This window comes from Heterodontus francisci, chromosome 13 (genome assembly GCF_036365525.1).
Source record: "Heterodontus francisci isolate sHetFra1 chromosome 13, sHetFra1.hap1, whole genome shotgun sequence".
In the NCBI taxonomy this organism is placed as follows: domain Eukaryota; kingdom Metazoa; phylum Chordata; class Chondrichthyes; order Heterodontiformes; family Heterodontidae; genus Heterodontus; species Heterodontus francisci.
Genome location: NC_090383.1, coordinates 35,821,412 through 35,839,334, shown reverse-complemented (window position 1 = coordinate 35,839,334; position 17,923 = coordinate 35,821,412). Strand labels below are relative to the sequence as shown.

Below are 17,923 nucleotides of genomic sequence, written 5' to 3'. Positions count from 1 at the left end.
CACCCAACCTGGCTTACTCTAAGCAACGTAAAAACATTGGAACAAAGAGAAGCCACTCGCTGGACTATTAATATTTTAATCCACAATAGGAAAAATATTATTTGCTCCCATGTAGTCAGTTTTCCAATTTTACTGAAGAGTAAATACTACTGCAGTAGGATGTGATTAATGCTGCAGCTAGCCTTAAGTGACTGATGCAATAATACAAGAATTTTTGTGTTCTCTAATGTCATCTCCTCTCTCCCAAAGGTGGCACATCATGCATCTGTTTGCTCCCACTATTGGTTCCAACTCTTCAACATAGAAAATAAAAGCAGTCGGCCACTCTGCCCTTCGAGCCTGCTCCATTCATCAGCATCATGGCTGATCATCCAACTCAGTAACCTGTTCGCGCTTTCTCCCCATACCCTTTGATCTCTTTAGACCCAAGAGCTATATCTAACTCCTTCATGAAAACATACAAAATTTTGGCCTCAACTGCTTTCTGTGGTAGCGAATTCCACAGGCTCACCACTCTCTGGGTGAAGAAATTTCTCCTCATCTCAGTCTTAAAAGATTTACCCCCTATCGTTAGACTATGACCCCTGGTTCTGGACTCCCCCACCATTGGGAACATCCTTCCTGCATCTACCCTGTCAAGTCCTGTTAGAATTTTACAGGTTTCTAGGAGATCCCCCTCACTCTTCTGAACTCCAGTGAATATAATCCTAACCAACTCAATCTCTCCTCATACATCAGTCCCGCCATCCCAGGAATCAGTCTGGTAAACCTTCACTGCACTCCCTCGATAGCAAGAACATCCTTCCTCAGATAAAGAGACCAAAACTGCACACAATATTCCAGGTGTGGCTTCACCAAGGCCCTGTATAATTGCAGCAAGACATCCCTGCACCAGTACTCAAATTCTCTCGCTGTGACAGCCAACATACCATTTGCCTCCTTTACCGCCTGTTGCACTTGCATGCTTACCTTCAGTGACTGGTGTATGAGAACACCCAGGTCTCGCTGCATATTCCCCTCTCTCAGTTTATAGCCATTCAGATAATAATCTGCCTTCCTGTTTTTGCGACCAAAGTGGATAACCTCACATTTATCCACATTATACTGCATCTACCATGCATTTGCCCACTCATTCAGCTTGTCCAAATCACCCTGAAGCCTCCCAGCATCCTCCTCACAACTCACCCTCCCACCCAGTTTTGTGTCATTTAGTTCCCTCATCTAAATTATGAATATATATTGTGACTAGCTGGGGTTCTAGCACCGATCCCTGCAGTACCCGAGTCACTGCCTGCCATTCAGAAAAAGACTCATTTATCCCTACTCTGTTTCCTGTCTGCCAACCAATTTTCTATCATCGCAATACACTACCCCCAATCCCAGGCACTTTAATTTTAAATGCTAATCTCTTATGTGGGACTTTGTCGAAAGCCTTCTGAAAGTCCAAATAAACAACCACCACTGGCTCCCCCTCATCAACTCTACTTGTTACATCCTCGAAGAATTCTAGAAGATTTGTCAAGCAGGATTTCCCTTTTGTAAATCTATGCTGACTCTGTCCGATTCTACCACTGTTCTCCAAGTGCTCTGCTATAAAGTCTTTGATAATGGACTCTAGATTTTTCCCCATTACTGACGTCAGGCTGACTGGTCTATAATTCCCTGCTTTCTATCTATCCCCCTTTTTAAATAGTGGGGTTACATTAGCTACCCTCCAATCTGTAGGAACTGTTCCAGAGACTACAGAATCTTGGAAGATGACCACCAATGCATCCACTATTTCTAGGGCCACTTCTTTAAGTACTCTGGGATGCATACCATCAGGCCTTGGGGATTTATCGGCCTTCAATCCCATCAATTTCCCAACACCATTTCTCTACTAATACTGATTTCCTTCAGTTCCTCTCTCTCATTAAGCCCTGTGTTCCCCAACATTTCTGGTATATTTGTGTCCTCCTTTGTGAAGACAGAACCAAAGTATGCATTTAGTTGGTCAGCCATTTCTTTATTCCCCATAATAAATTCCCCTGTTTCTGACTGCAAGGGACCTACATTTCTCTTCATAATCTTTTTCTCTTCACATACCTAGAGAAACCTTTACAGTCAGTTTTTATGTTCCCTGCAAGCTTGCTCTCGTACTCTATTTTCCCCTTCTTAATCAATCCCTTGGTCCTCCTTTGCTGAATTCTAAACTGCTCCCAATCCTCAGGTCTGTTGTTTTTCCTGGCAGATTTATTTGCCTCTTCCTTGGATCTAATGTTATCTCTAATTTCCCTCATAAGCCATAGTTTGGCGACCTTTCCCGTTTTACTTTTGCGCCAGACGGGCAATTCATCCATGCGCTCTTTAAATGTTTGCCATTGCCGATCCACCGTCATACCTTTAACTAACGTTTCCCAATCTGTCATGGCCAATTCGCCCCTAATACCTTCGTAGTTTCCTTTACTAAGATTCAGGACCCTAGTCACAGAATCAACTACATCACTCTCCACCTTGATAAAGAATTCTAACATATTATGTTCGCTGATCCCCAAGGGGGTCTCACCACTGGACTGTCAATTATTCCTCTCTCATTCCACAATATCCAGTCGAGGATGGCCTGTTCTCTAGTTGGTTCCTCAATGTATTGGTCGAGAAAAATATCCCGTATACACTCCAAGAACTCCTCCTCTACGGTATTGTGACTAATTTGATTTGCCCAATCTGTATGCAGATTAAATTCACCCATAATTACAGATGTTCCTTTATCTCATGCATCTCTGATTTCCTGTTTAATGCCATTCCCAACATCACCACTACAGTTTGGGGGTCTATATACAACCCCCACTAAAATTTTTTGCCCCTTCGTGTTTCTCAGCTCTACCCATACAGATTTCACATCGTCAGAGTTAATATCTTTCCTCTCTTTTGTGTCAATTTCCTCTTTAACCAGCAATGCAACTCCACCGCCTTTTGCTTTTTGTCTGTCCTTCCTAAATACTGAATATCCCTAGATGTTCATTTCCCATCCCTGGTCACCTTGCAGCCATGTTTCCGTAATCCCGACTATATCATACCCGTTTACATCTATTTGCATGATTAATTCATCCAATTTATCGCAAATGCTCTGCACGTTAAGGCACAAAGCCTTAAGGCTTGTCTTTTTAACATTACTTGTCCCTTTCCCACTACTTTTCACTGTGGCCCTGTTTGATTCTGACCCTCGATTTCTCTGCCTATCACCTTTCTTATTCCCCTTACTGTCTTTTGTTCTTGTCTTTGATTCCCCCCCCTCCTCTGACTCCTTGCAAAGGTTCTCATCCCCCTACCATTTTAGTTTAAACCTTCCCCAACCACGCTTCAAATACTCCCCCTAGGACATCAGTCCCGGTCCTGCCCAGGTGTAACCCGTCCAGTTTGTACTGGTCCCACCTCCCACAGAACCGATCCCAATGACCCAGGAATCTAAAACTCTCCCCCTCACACCATCTCTTCAGCCACGTATTCATCCGATATATCCTGCTATTTCTACACTGACTAGCACATGGCACTGGTAGTAATCCTGAGATCACTACCTTTGAGGTCCTGCTTTTCAACTTACTTCCTAGCTCTCTCTATTCTACTTTTAGGACCTCATCCTTTTTTTTTAAAAACCTATGTCGTTTGTACCAATGTGTACCACGACCGCTGGCTGTTCACCCTCCCCCTTCAGAATGTCCTGTAACCGCTCTGAGACATCATTGATCCTAGCACCAGGGAGGCAACATACCATCCTGCAGTCTCTTTTGCAGCCACAGAAACGCCTATCTATTCCCCTTACAATTGAATCCCCTATAACTATTGCATTCCCATACTTTTTACTCCTCCCCTGTGCAGCAGAGCCAACCGTGGTGCAACGAATTGGGCTGTTGCTGCTTTCCCCTGAAAGGCCATTTCCCCCAACAGTATCCAAAGCAGTATACCTGTTTTGCAGGGGAATAGCCACAGGAGATTCCTGAACTGCCTGCCTAGTCCTCTTGCTCTGCCTGGTGGTCACCCATTCCTTTCCTGCTGGTGAAGTCTGAGCCTGCGGTGTGACCACCTCTCTATACGTGCTATCCACGATACTCTCCGCCTTGTGGGTGCTCCACAGTGTCCCCAGCTGCCGCTCCAGCTCCGAAACCTGGCTTCCAGGAGCTGCAGCTGGAGACACTTCCTACACACATGCCGGTCCCGGGCACTGGAAATGTTCCCAGTTTCTGACATGGAGCACAAGGAGCATATCACGGCTTTGAGCTCTCCTGTCATAACGTAACCCTTTAAATTAAACCTTTCGGAAGATCTTAATATCAAATAATATCAATTACTCTAGTGCCCTTCTTCCCTTGTCCTCGTTACTACAGAACTCCCTAAAAAAAACACTACTTACTATATATGAAAAAAAACTGTAAACCTTTCTTACCTTAGATACTTACCCAACTATTTAGAGCTATTACCTAACGCTGTCCTAAGTGATCATTCTTCATCTGAGCCTGAACTGTCTGTCACCAGACTTTTAAACTGTGGGGTCATCACACTTGACCTGCCCCAGGCACACATCCAACAAGAGTTGCTGAGTAGGTATTAGGAAGGGTAACTTTAGCTTATTATTTCTTCCCCCTTATAGCCTATGACTGTCGAGCCCGAAAGGTAGCAGACCCACACCTTCGAACTGAGACCAACCACTAATGCCACACACCACACATATGGCATACATTTGATTACTATTTGAGAAATTATTTCTCAATTCCGCACCAACCTTTTTAAAAAAAAACAAATCTCAGAGCTGAATTCACAGATTAAATTAAAGGCTAGTTTACATCAAATGTAAGTAGCATCTAACAGAATTGTGCATCACTGTGCAAATAGCTCAATGCTTTAACCATTCCCTTATTTCAGTGCCACTCTTGCAGCTTAAATAGTGTATTTGTGAGGCATCTCTGGTCGTAGCAGCAGAAAGATGAAATATAATTAAAGCATAGGCATGCTCCACAAATTAGTACACACATTACAGTTTAAAACCGGAATTACAGAAAATCAGCAAAAACAAACTTGTTTTTATGATGGCAATTACGGATATACAGATGTGCATAAATATTCTGAGGTATCGTTGCAGAGGAGCAATAAAATCTGCAATGTAGTCAGTCAAGTTCCAAATACAGTTTAGATCAAACAGACTTCTGAATACAGACAGTTTCAATACAATGAAACTCTAAAAATAAACAAAGTGGACAGTTTCTGCAGTAAGTGGAGGTGAAGTAATGATATTGAAGGCATCCAGACTTGGTTTCAGTGGATATGGTTTTGATCATAATCAATTCCATGGGGTACTTCACTCCAGGGTTTGCCAATCATTCATCACCTAACTCTTGATAGGGAAAATACCAAGTACAATCTGATTTAATTAACACCCAACGCATTGAAATTTTTTTTTTTTTGAAGGCACTTGCTTGCTTTAAATTTGTACCTTCCCCCCCTCCCCCCCACACTTACCAATTTTCTCTCTTCCCATCCTCTCTGGAAAAGGCTGAGTCCTTGCTGGGGTATGGTACTACAGGCACCTTGTTTAAATGGGCTTTATTTACACTGAAGCCTTGACTCTGAAATGTGAGATCTTTCTGGCTGGGTACAGTTCAGCAATTGGGAGAACACAACGTTAAGTGCTCTCTCAGAGTGCTGGTGACATACAACAGCTTGTGCTCCCATTTCAAAAAAGGTTCAAACTCATTCAATGTGCCTGCAGTTCAGGAAGATTTCATGCCCAGTATGCAAATTAACTGATCTTGGCAGGCTACAAATTGGCCTCAGCACCCTTGGATTAAAGAGGGAGAAATGGGCTAGGATCCCTGCTCCTCAGTGGCCTATGTTGGAAGTATGCATGTATGGATATGAACAGGACTGGGTGCTCCCCTGGAGGAATATGCTGCCAACATTCAGTGTCAAGGGCTATGAATAATGGCTACTTTGACAATGTACCTTGGAACCATACTCAAGCAAGGAGTGAATTCATTCATGTGAGGAAGGACGGAAAATGTATAGAGAAACTCGGCAAGAAAAATAAAATAAAAAATAAATTTGCCCAGTCCATTTAATACTACAATAACTTTTAATCATACTTGTAAGTAGCTATCCAACTACCTTTAACAAAAATACATACCAAAATGCCTACTAACCCAAACAGTGAAAATTGATCACAAATGCTGCAAAATCTGTTTATGAACATATGTACAATTTGTTATATTTATAACAGCACATGAACATTCATTTGGGTGCCTGTAAAATGAAGACGTGTGCATCAAACAATGTTCTAAAAAATCAATAGCACACTGGGAATTTATCCTTCTGTGGAAACCTACACGAGAACAAATCCAAGTCATTTCTGTGTTAGTGCAACAATATCCTGTAACCGAAAATGGCATCTTCCGTCAGTCTCTCTTTTGATCGGGCACTGCTCATGAAGGTGCCTCTGTTGCTCTGAGTTCCTGCCCTTTCTTCCCTTTGCTTTGTGTCTCACACAGTTTGAGAATTACATTGCGTATTTCTTCTCGTTTCTTTTTAACTTGCTGCTGAGGAAACCAGTCCATCAAGTTCATAGGAAGCTCAAAACTTGGAATCGGATTCTGTGGATAGTATAGTCCAAACATTAAATGAACAGTAAAGTGCGCAGAGGGGGAACAGACAGCATTCTGCTGCAAATATTATCAGCCAGTGCTTTTGTACCTACTCTCTATCCAACTTGGCTGTCCTTTTCAACAACTCACATTTTTATAGCACCTAAAACATCCCGAGGTGCTTTACAGGAGCATTATTAGACAAAATCTGACATACAAGGAAATATTAGGACAGATGTCCAAAAGCTTAGTCAAAAAGGTAGGTTTTTAAAGAGTGTCTTAAAAAGGAACAGAGAGGTGGAGAGGCATATAGATTTAGGGAGGAAGCTCCAGACTTTAGGGCCTAGACAGCTGAAGACGCAGCCGCCAACAGTGGAGTGATGAAAATCGGGAATGCGCAAGTAGCCAGAATCGGAGGAGTGCAGAGATCTCAGAGTTGTACAGCTCGGGGAGGTTACAGAGATATGGAAAGGAGAGGCCATAGGTAAATTTGTCGACAAGGATGAGAATTTTAAAATCAAAGTCACTGCTTGACTGGGAGCCAATGTAACTCAGCAACGATGGGTGAACAGGACCTGGTTTGAATTAGAATACAGGTTGTAGCGTCTTGGATGAGCTTAAGTTTACGGATCTGACAAGCAGAGGCACTGTCCAGGAAAGCATTGGAACAGTCGAGTCTAGAGGTAACAAAGGCATAGTTAAGGGTTTCAACAGCTGAGGAGCTGAAATAGGGGTGGAGAGGGACAATGTTATGCAGGTGGAAGTAGGTGATGAAGCTCAGGGTCAAAGGTGCTAGCCCACTACTGAAGGGCCATTTTGAATGTGATCACAGTAAGGAGAACTAAAATGGCAACACTCATGAGAGGCCCAATCATTTGTGGTGAATGCCAAAATCTTAAAAATAAACAAAGGACAGACCCTATTTTCGGGACTTGAATGCTTCATCTAAAAATATTTAGACCAGCAGCCTGCAGTATTGGGCCATTTCCTAAAATGTGACTGAATGCTTTGGTTAGTGGTTTCCAGTGTTTCTTTACTCCTATTGCAATTCTCAGATTGCGAGTTCACATGCAGCAGGAATAAAGCTATTAAGTGGTGAAAACTAAATTTCGAGCCAGCACAGTCATTGGGGTGCGATGTTGGGGTGGTTGGTGGATGTAAATTAGCCAGGTCTTCCACTACTGATCAGCTAGTGAACTTCTGTTGGATAGTATGTTTACATGGACAACAGTATCGGGCCCACTGTTGATTAACTTATCGGCTAGTTGCTTGCGTGAGGTGACAGCTGGTGGCTGCCACCTCATGGATCTGTATCTGAATAAGTCAGGGCCTTCAGAAGCAGAGGGAGGAAGATAGAGCGCAAACGTGATTAGTTATTACAGATGTATATAAAAGCAAAGCCTTCCTACTTTCAAAGCAGATTCCCTCTCTTCCCCAACCAACAATAAAAGTTGACACCAACCTCAAAAAAGCTTTCTACATACTGTAGGATGTATACACCGCAGTCACTAAAGTTGTCTTGCTGAGGAACACGAGGATTGGAGCCCTTCATCACGTCTTTAGTGAAAGACCTTTTGCTCGCTTTCCTCATTTCCCACTCTACTTCAAGGTACCTGTTCCAGAAACCAACAAAAGGGAGTTAAATGGGACTATTCCTGTTAGAATAAAAAAAATGAATTCATGATTTGCAGAAGTGCCCTTACTCTCGCAGGATCTTAACTACATTTGTACGACTTGGTCCACGTAAAGAATCCATGATGAGAATGCACGGCCTGTGAAAAAGAACAACACTATGAAGATGCACGTGATTAATTGGGTTATGATTGTCAATTGAGTAACGAAGGCCTAGACAGAATTTAATATCCCCTGTCAAATATCCTGGAATTTTAGGAATATACCTGCCATCTCACATTCTTGGATATCACATCAAGTACAATTGTTCATCTTCCACCAACCCAGCTTCCAGCAACATTCCTGGTACATTTCACATCATCATCCAGGGCCCCCAAATGCACTTCCCACGAGACAGCGATTTGTGGCCACTTTTTCCAATCTAGCACACTGCACTCATCACTCACATGTACAGCCTCCTTTTACACTGGGGAGACCAAACGCAGCTGGGTGACCACTTTGCGGAACATTTCCATTCTGGCCGCAAATATGACCGACTTACTCAGGCCTCTGCCTGCATACTCCTATACTTGTTTTTAAACAGTCAAGCTCAATTCAACCTGCATGAACAGTATCTCTGCTTTCTTCTGAGCTCCCTGAAACCTTCTGATGTGATTACTGACTTTTGCACTTTTAGATCACAGCAAACTGTTGTTGTCTCAGAGACAGAGGCATTAGTGATGCATGAAACCTGTTGACAGCTGGAAGGAGTAGCCAGCCTCATGACGTGGGGCATTTGTTAGAGCACAGTGCTGACTGGGGGCAGCTTAGGATGTAATTTGAATGTTCCTGATCTTTTATGTGTTGGCAGCCTACTGTGCATTTACAGCATTTTTTGCTTTCAACTCCAGATTCCCAGCACTCAAATTTTTCCTCATACCCCATTTCATACTTTTTCCTTCCCCAACATCTGTTCATAGATAAAGTTATCTCTGATCACTTCCTTGTATCACTCTTCACCAACCCCTTCCCCCTCCCAGCCCTAAAAAAAAACTCTCCCAATTCACTTACAACTTCACTTTCAAATCCTAACTGCCGAGCCTTTGGCCTTCATTCACTACATTTTTGCAGCGACCAACCTGCTCAACCACACCCTGACCTTTGATGGCTTAGTCCCCATCAAAACCACCACGCTCTCATATACTGGCTGTTCCCCTGGTACAGCCCTCATCTCTACACCCATAAGACCAAGGAATTCAGGCTTGAATGGTTCTGGCAGACAACTGGTTTGGCAATTCACCAGTAGATCTGGCTGGACTGCAAAGCAGTATCAGGTCCTGCACGTCTGCCAAAATTGCTCACTAATCCAGCATCGTCCTGGAATGCAAAGATAACTCGCAAATCATCGTCTTAAATCCCTCTCCCCTGTCCCCTTCACCCTCACCAACAAGTGAGGAGCTCATGGTGGTCTGTGTCACTAAGATTAAGACTATCTAATCAACTGCCTCTGCCACTTCCCTCCCTTCCACACACCCACCGGGCCAAAATTCCTTTAAGGTTCCCCCCAACCTACCCCTGCCTTGCATCTTTCTCTAGTTTCTCTCCGATCGCCCTTCATATCCATTCTGAACTTATCTTGTCCACGAGGCCCACCTCCTGCTCTCTTGACCCTATTCCCACTAAAACTGCTGACCACCCAACTTTCCTTCCTGGCTCATGTATTAGCTGATATTAACTGTTTCCTTTCTTCAGATACTGTCCCCCTCTCCTTCAAATCAGCTGTCATCACCCCTCTCAAAAAGCAAACTACCATCCCATCTCCAACCTTTCTATTCTCTCCAACGTTCCTTGAACGTTCTGTCAACTCCCAAATCTGTGCTCATCTTTCCCAAAACTCCATGCTTGATCTTCTCCAATCAGGTTTGTCTGCCACAGTTTTGTAACAGATCTTAGCAAAGTCATAAGTGACATCCTATATGACTGTGACAAAGGTAAACTATTCCTCCTCGTCATTCTCGACCTGTCTGCAACCTTTGACATGGTTAATCACACCATCCTCCTTCAAAGCCAGAGTGGGTGGGACTGCATTCACCTGACTCCATTCTTATCTATTCAATCGCAGCCAGAGGTTTACTTGCAACGGGTTCTGTTCCTGCTACCACACTGTTACCTCTGTTGTCCCCCAAAGATCTACCCTTGGCCCCCTCCTATTTCCCATCTACATGCTTTCTCTTGGCAACATCATCTGAAAAGTTAGTTTCCACATGCACGCTGATGACACCCAGCTCTACCTCACCACCACCTCTCTCTCTCTCTGTCTCTCGAGCCCGCCCTGTCGAAGTTGTGAGACTGCTCGTCTAGCATCTAGTACTGGATGAGCAGAAATTTCTTCCAACTAAACACTGAGAAGAATAAAACCATTATCACTGGTGTCTGTCACAAGCTCTGTTCTCTAGCCACCGACTCCATGCCACTTCCTGGCAAATGTTCGAGGCTGAACAGGACTCTTCGCAACTTGGTGTCATATTTGACTCTGAGATGAGCTTCCAACCACACATCCATGCTAACATTAAGACCGCCTATTGCCACTTCCCGAACATTGCCCTACTCCACCCCACCTCAGTTCATCTGCTGCTGAAATCCTCATCCATGCCTTTATTATCTCTAGACATGGCTATTCTAACGCACTCCCACATTGTACCCTCTGTAAACTTGAGGTCACCCAAAACTCTGCTGCCCATGTCCTAATTCCACCAAGTTCCATTTACCCAACGCCCCTGTGCTCGCTGACCTATACTGGCTCCCAATCAAACAAATCCTCAATTTTAAAATTCTCATCCTTGTTTTCAAATCCCTTCATGGCCTTGTCCCTCGCCATCTCTGTAATCTACCCCAACCCTATAATGCTCCAAGATGCCTGTACTCCTCCGATTCTGGCCTCTTGAGCATTCCCGATTTTAATGGCGATGGCCACAAAAGGAGGCCATATGTTCAGCTGCCAAGCCATTAAGCTCTGGAATTCCTTTCCTAAACCTCTCTTTCCTCCTAAGACACTCTTCAAAACCTACCTCTTTAACCAAGATTTTTGCCATCAGCCCTGATATTTCATGTGGATTGATGTCAAATTTTGTTTGATAATGCTCCTGTGAAGCGCCTTGGGACATTTTTCAACATTAAAAGTGCTACATAAATACAAGTTGCTGTTGCTGCTGATTCGCTTGCTAAGATGATCTTCATAAATTTCCATCAGCTTTGATCCCTTTAAACAAAAATTAAGCCATTGCATCCCTTCTTTCTCCTCCTCTTATTTTTCAGTTCCATCAAACAGCTCACTTACCTTCCAGTTTCCAATTCCGATGAAGAGTCCACACCAGACATATTACTATCTTCTGGGCTACTGTCATGTTAAAATTGCTAACTAAGAGAGCAAACACTGTATATGATGGGCTTCAATTCTGAAAAATTCTACCACTGCATTTTGATTGGCGATTTTGTTGGCAATTCTACATCGATTAACTTGTTTTCTTTGCCAGAAAGGAAGCAAGCAGATAAACTCAGGATTTTACTGTGGTTCCGATCAAATTTCTGGAGGATTATCAGACTCAAGAGCTTGGTTAGTACTTGGCTACTGAATTTCATGTGACACTCTTAATGAGGCACGATACTCTTTCAACTTAAAAGATTAGGTTATATGGGATTTGGACTTTGTCAGGTGTTTCCAAGTAGATGGCACTTGTAGGTTAGTAACAAGTCTAGGGTGATGCACGTAAGTAGGGACAGTATCAAGTTTAAGAAGTTGACCATGTCAGATAATTGTAAGTTCCTGAAAGGCGTTACTGTGCAAATGAAGTGGTACTTGGCTGACGGTACCATTTCAGGCATAACTTTCATATTATTAATGAATATGGTTTCAAGGACGAAAAAGTTACTAGCTTGAGTAGAATGGCAATGACATGAATTTCCACAATCTGGTTGTAGGAAGATTATATATGTACAGATTGTGGGAGAATCTAGAACTAGGGGTTACTGTTTAAAACTAAGGGGTCACCCATTTAAGACAGAGATCAGGAGAAAATTTTTCTATGAGTCTTTGGAATTCTCTTCTTCAAAAGGCAGTGGAAGCAGAGTCTTTGAATATTTTTAAGGCAGAGGTAGATAGATTCTTGATAAGCAAGGCGGTGGAAGGTAATCGGGCATAGGTGGAAATGTGGAGCGATCAGATCAGCCGTGAACTTATCAAATGGCGAAGCAGGCTCGAAGGGCCGAGTGGCCTACTCCTGCTCCTAATTCGTATGTTTGTAAAAAGTAGTGCTAGAACTGATCCATAAGGCAGGTAATTGATTTGGTATTTCTACAAGTTGGTGTGATCAGCTAGGTGTACTCTGAAACTTTGGCCCTGCAGCAGTAATTCACCAAAAAGTTGACCCAATATGACAGGATCTTCAATATTTTTGCCAGAAGACCAGACGGTGTCATTGGCTGCTGTTAGATAGAGGTAGAAGACTCTACTTTTAAGGATTTTTCTGAAAGCCATTTTTAATTAACGTGGTTAGGGCAAGTACTTGTTTATAAGTGTAGCCATGTATCAACTTGGTCTGGGCTTAGTGCAGCATCAATTATCAGAGTTACACATTAGAGGACCAGTTCAACTTTGCTAATCTGAGATAGATGCTGGATTACCAGTCGCTCGTGCATCTTACAGCACTCAGGAGGGAGATTGATCAGTAGCCCACTCTTAACTGTTGAGAAAGTCAAAACATGAAATAACCAGAACTGCCAAATGTGCCAACTTTGCCTCATCAGCAAATACGCCAACTTCACAATCATCCTTTCTTGCACTCCGCTATTCAATTGTGGAAAATTCCATTTCGGCTCACTCACTACACATAAGCTGGTGGATACTCAGCTCTAAGCTACTATGGGCCTCGTGTCAGGCACATTGTGCCCTACATCCCTCCCATGATTTTTGCAATGTAGTTCCTCCAGATCTTCACCATTCAGATGCAGTAGCAAAATTGGGGAATAGAGACAAAAATCATGTTGGCAACTTGCTCCAATTTGTTCTGTCCATCAACAGGCATCTTCAAGACATCCAATATGGTCAACTTTTTCCGATTCCTTGGACATTTCCTTAGTGACCCGTCAGCGTGAAGACTGGTCTGCGGAATCCCCTATAAAAACTCACAATCTCCAACTCTACAGACCGTCAACTCAATTTAGCTGTCCATATCAGAGTTGGACACTTCTGAACCACTTTCAAATTGCAATGGGACACTGCGCCCGAAATCTTCACACCCATGAAGCCTTTGTGATGACGACAAACGTCCTCGTTAACAAATATAACCATGTCCCACCATCACTGACTAAACTAACTGATTGTCATCACCAGCATACAAATTGTAGACCATGTTATTTAAAATGGCTGGAATTATAAGCCTAGCCTACATAGGCTAAATGAATTCCAAGAAATGGTTCAATTTCAAGAAACTGGGTTTACCTTTGAAAAAGGGCTGATGAAATGTCTATAAGGAGTGGTCGGATTTGTAGGTTACTTGTATAGTTTTCTAGTACAACGTGTTTAGAAGACCCAGAACCCAAAGTGGGATGAGGAGAAAAATTATCAATTTTTGTGACAATTTTTAAAGAACTGTATAACTGTGAAAGACAAGTTTGTAAGCAAACTATGTTCAACTCAGACCTGTTCTGTTTCATAACACTCGTACTCACTGTTTAGAAGGTTGCTGACCCCACGGCACGCTTTCTGAAGAGTGATCCTCTGCCATGCTCCCAGCTTCATTGCTGTCCTCCTGAACAATAGCAAGTTCTACAGTCAATACCAAGAACAACTGATCCAGAAACAGCAGTGAAGTGAACACCATATGCAAGTCACTGAGTTAAAATCACCAATTCCACCCCCCTCCACCCTTAACTGGAGTACTGAGAAGGACATTTAACCAAAACTACTTATAGCAGACTCCAGCTGTCACGCTGACACAAGGAAAGCTGATGCTCTCCAACAGTTCTTGTACAAAATCAAACTAGAAAGGAAATTGCTGGTTTAGCATTATCCCCGGTTAACAAACTCAGGCACTGAGAAAATCCACAGACAAAATACCACACCTCTGTAAGAACTAGTTCAATTGTCAGAAACATTTGAAATCTTAGGATATAGCATGGTATGCTGGCAAAAGCAACGGGGACAGCAAATCCTGCAGTCAACTTTTGTTCCGTAGAAAGCGTCACAGTGATCAACAGATGTTACGGACCGCATCGTGATGTTATTGTAGTCAAATAGCAATGCTCAGCCAGTAGCCTTGGAGGACAACATTCCTCTTGTTGCAAAACTAAGCAACTCCTTATCCCTGGCTTCAATGTGCAGCTTTACCCCCATAATCAGATGGTTTAACATTGTTTTATTTTAAATATTAAAATAAGCTTAAGCTAAATACAAAATGTCAACCCCAAGAACTCTTAAAACCAAACATCATACTTCCTTTATCCTCTAAGTATTTGTAACTTAAAGATACCTTATGGTACTTACAACATAAAACAGGATGGAAGACATAGGAGAGGTAGTTTTAAATTTAGCGATGCCATAGTGAAGTAGGACAGGTGAGTATATTCTGCTTAAGATAGGCTTGGAGAGGCTAAAGTGTGAGCGCTACATATATGGACAATGAATTGAGAACTGAAAAACACTGCTAAAGATCAAGGCAAAATCATTAGTCATGCAAATAGTACAAAAAAACTGGACTAAATACTGCACAAGACGGGGCAAATGTAAGGCAGTCTACGATGGGTCTGGAGTGCAAGCGTGTAAATGCACAGAGAATGGTAAATAAGGTTGGTGACCTGGAGGCACCGTTCGCCACAGGGGACTATGATATGTTTAGTTTAGTTTAGAGATACAGCACTGAAACAGGCCCTTCGGCCCGAGTCTGTGCCGATCATCAACCACCCATTTATACTAATCCTACACTAATTCCATATTCCTACCACATCCCCACCTGTCCCTATATTTCCCTACCACCTACCTATACTAGGGGCAATTGCTAATAGCCAATTCACCTATCAACCTGCAAGTCTTTGACATGTGGGAGGAAACCGGAGCACCCGGAGGAAACCCACGCAGACACAGGGAGAACTTGCAAACTCCACACAGGCAGTACCCAGAATTGAACCCGGGTCGCTGGAGCTGTGAGGCTGCGGTACTAACCACTGCGCCGCCCTAATATAGTGACAACAACACAGGCCAGGCTCAAAGAAAGGGAAGATTGGGAACTTCTGGCTACAAGGTATTCAAGGAAAGATAGGGAAGGCAAAAAAAAAAGAAGGGTTTGGCAGCATTGGTCAAAGAAACTATTATAGCACTGGAAAGGGTAACGTAGTTGAGGAGTCAAAGATAGAATCTATTTGATTAGAATTAAGGAACAGAAGAAGAGCTTTTATGCTACTGGGAATGTACTGTAGGCCACCAAACAATGGAAGGAGATCCAGGAGCAAATTTGCAGGCAAATTATAGATGGATGCAAAAACTATAGAGTAGTGATAATGGTGGATATCAATTGTCCTAAGAAAGACAGGGATAAGAACAGTGTAAAGGGTAAAGAGGGGGAAAGATTCCTGAAATGTGTACAAGAGAACTTTTTTTGATCAGCGTGTTTGCAGATCAATGATGAAGGAAGCACTGATGGATGAAATTTTGGGGACTGAAATGGGGAAAATGGAGCCTGTTTCAATGAGGGAACACTTGGGGAATAGTAATCATATCACCTGGTTTAAAATAGGTATGGAAAAGAACGGAACAATCAAGTGTCAAAATACTTAACTGGAGGAGGGTTAATTTCAGGGAGTTGAAAAGGGATCTGGCCCAGGTGGATTGAAATCAAAAATTGGTAGGCAAAACCATAATTGAACAATGGAATGCCTTAAACAGGAGATACTTTGGGTACAGAATAAACACCTTTTCACGAGGGTGAAATGGAGGGATCCAAAATGTAGAGCTCCCTGGACAACAAAAGATATAGGGGGCTAATGGCACTGTTGATTGGCTGGATGCCTGAGCAGGGGGGGGCCAAGATCATGAGTGGTTAGGACCATTTAAAACTAGCCTGCACTGCTTAAAGCTAGCCTCTTAGAAGGGGTGGTGTATTGCTGCTGGAACTGGTGCTGGGAGTCCTGTGGGAGCTAAATCTAACCTGGGAAAGACAGAATGACACAACAAAGAAAGCAGGCTTCAAGGTTTTCAGAAGTTGCACTGGAGGCCTTAGTCAAGAAGTAAATATGTCCTGTATGCACAGGGGCCAGGAGGCCCTCGGAAGGCAGTCGGAGCAGATAGCTGTGGAGGTCAATACAGGAGTCAAGCCCCAAAGACCTGGATGCAGTGCTGCAAGAAAATAAATGACCATACACGAGCAGTCAAGGTCAGCAAATGAACCTTCAAATACTATATCTTACCAATTGCACCAGTCGCCTCAGACACTTCTCAATTCACCATACCACCCCCATCACTCTCCTACCAATCTGAACTCACACCAGACACATATATGCTTCGCTACACCCTCATTCATTTAGCATTGCTAAAAGTCTCACACACAGATCTCAAAGCTTGCATACACTGTCAGCTATTCAACCATGACAGTCACATCAGCCAAATCGATTGCACGACACTCACTGGCACATTTCCATCTCACCTGCAGGACAATATGGCACATAACCAGAGGCAGCAGGAGCTAATCAAAGAGGGATAGGTGCTCCTGCACATCCTGACTCTCATGGAGATGATGGATAGCCATTATTAGGACATCCATTGCTGAGGCTGTGGTCAGCCGAGGGGCTGAAACCATAGAAAATAATATACACGTACTTAATCCTCCTTCCTACATCCCAACTCTCCCGATTTAAAAGCTGATGATGTATACATGCACCTCATACTTCGCCCCTCCTTCTTATCGTTGTGTCTTTCTCCTTTCAGGTACCCAAGATGTGCAATCTGGCTGGGCAGTTGGGAAACAGCAAGACAATAATGATGAAGACACAGAACCGCAACTTAATTCCATACTCACAGGTGCGAACTCAGATAGTGACGCTGCATGTAATTTAGAGAACAGCACAGAAGTGGAATCTGCATGTGGTGAGACACTGGGCACAAGTGGCATGCAGTCAGGGCAAGGACAGCACAGGTGTCAGCTCAGAGGTCGAGGTCGCACGCCAGTTCTGCTGCATAGCAGAACAGCAGCTCACAGAAGAGACTGATGGTTGGGGCATTGGGAAGTCTGCAGTCAATGCCAAGGTGCATGGAGGAGTCCAGCATCAACTTGGCATAGGTCATTGCGGAGAGCTTGGATTCCATCCTTTCCAGCACAATTGTGAGCCGAACCATGATGCAGCATCTGATGGCCATATCTCAGCTTCCATTGCAGCACAAGCTACTTCCACCAAAAGCCTGTGTGCTGCAGTGGAAGCTCAGACTGAAGTCATGCAAGCTCAGATTGCTGTCATCATGGCTATGGATTGTAGTGTGCAAAGGGGCTTGCAGGATGTTACAGCAGTCCAGCAATCTGTCCTCCAACAGATTATTAGCATTGCTGAAGCAGAGCCCCAGGGGAATGGCAATGGCTTCAAAGTGCACAAACCTGCTGTTATGTCTCAGGAAGAAAGTATTTGTCCTCCCACATCTCCCACTCTGCCTGTGTCCTGGCTGT

The 17,923-nt window shown here is 43.4% G+C and overlaps 1 protein-coding gene across 10 annotated transcripts in view; it reads right to left on the bottom strand.

Moving 5' to 3' along the window:
- Positions 1-4,796: 4,796 nt before the first annotated feature.
- senp6a (SUMO specific peptidase 6a) overlaps positions 4,797-17,923 on the bottom strand; it is a 230,720-nt gene continuing 217,593 nt past the window's right edge. For all 10 annotated transcript variants that reach the window (XM_068044665.1, XM_068044661.1, XM_068044662.1 and 7 more), the window contains 4 exons: positions 13,947-14,026; positions 8,312-8,380; positions 8,071-8,221; positions 4,797-6,617 (listed from right to left, as the gene is read on the bottom strand). In XM_068044665.1, the coding sequence (XP_067900766.1) occupies positions 6,450-6,617; positions 8,071-8,221; positions 8,312-8,380; positions 13,947-14,026 (468 nt within the window). In that variant the 3' untranslated portion in view covers positions 4,797-6,449. The remainder of the gene's footprint in view (positions 6,618-8,070; positions 8,222-8,311; positions 8,381-13,946; positions 14,027-17,923) is intronic.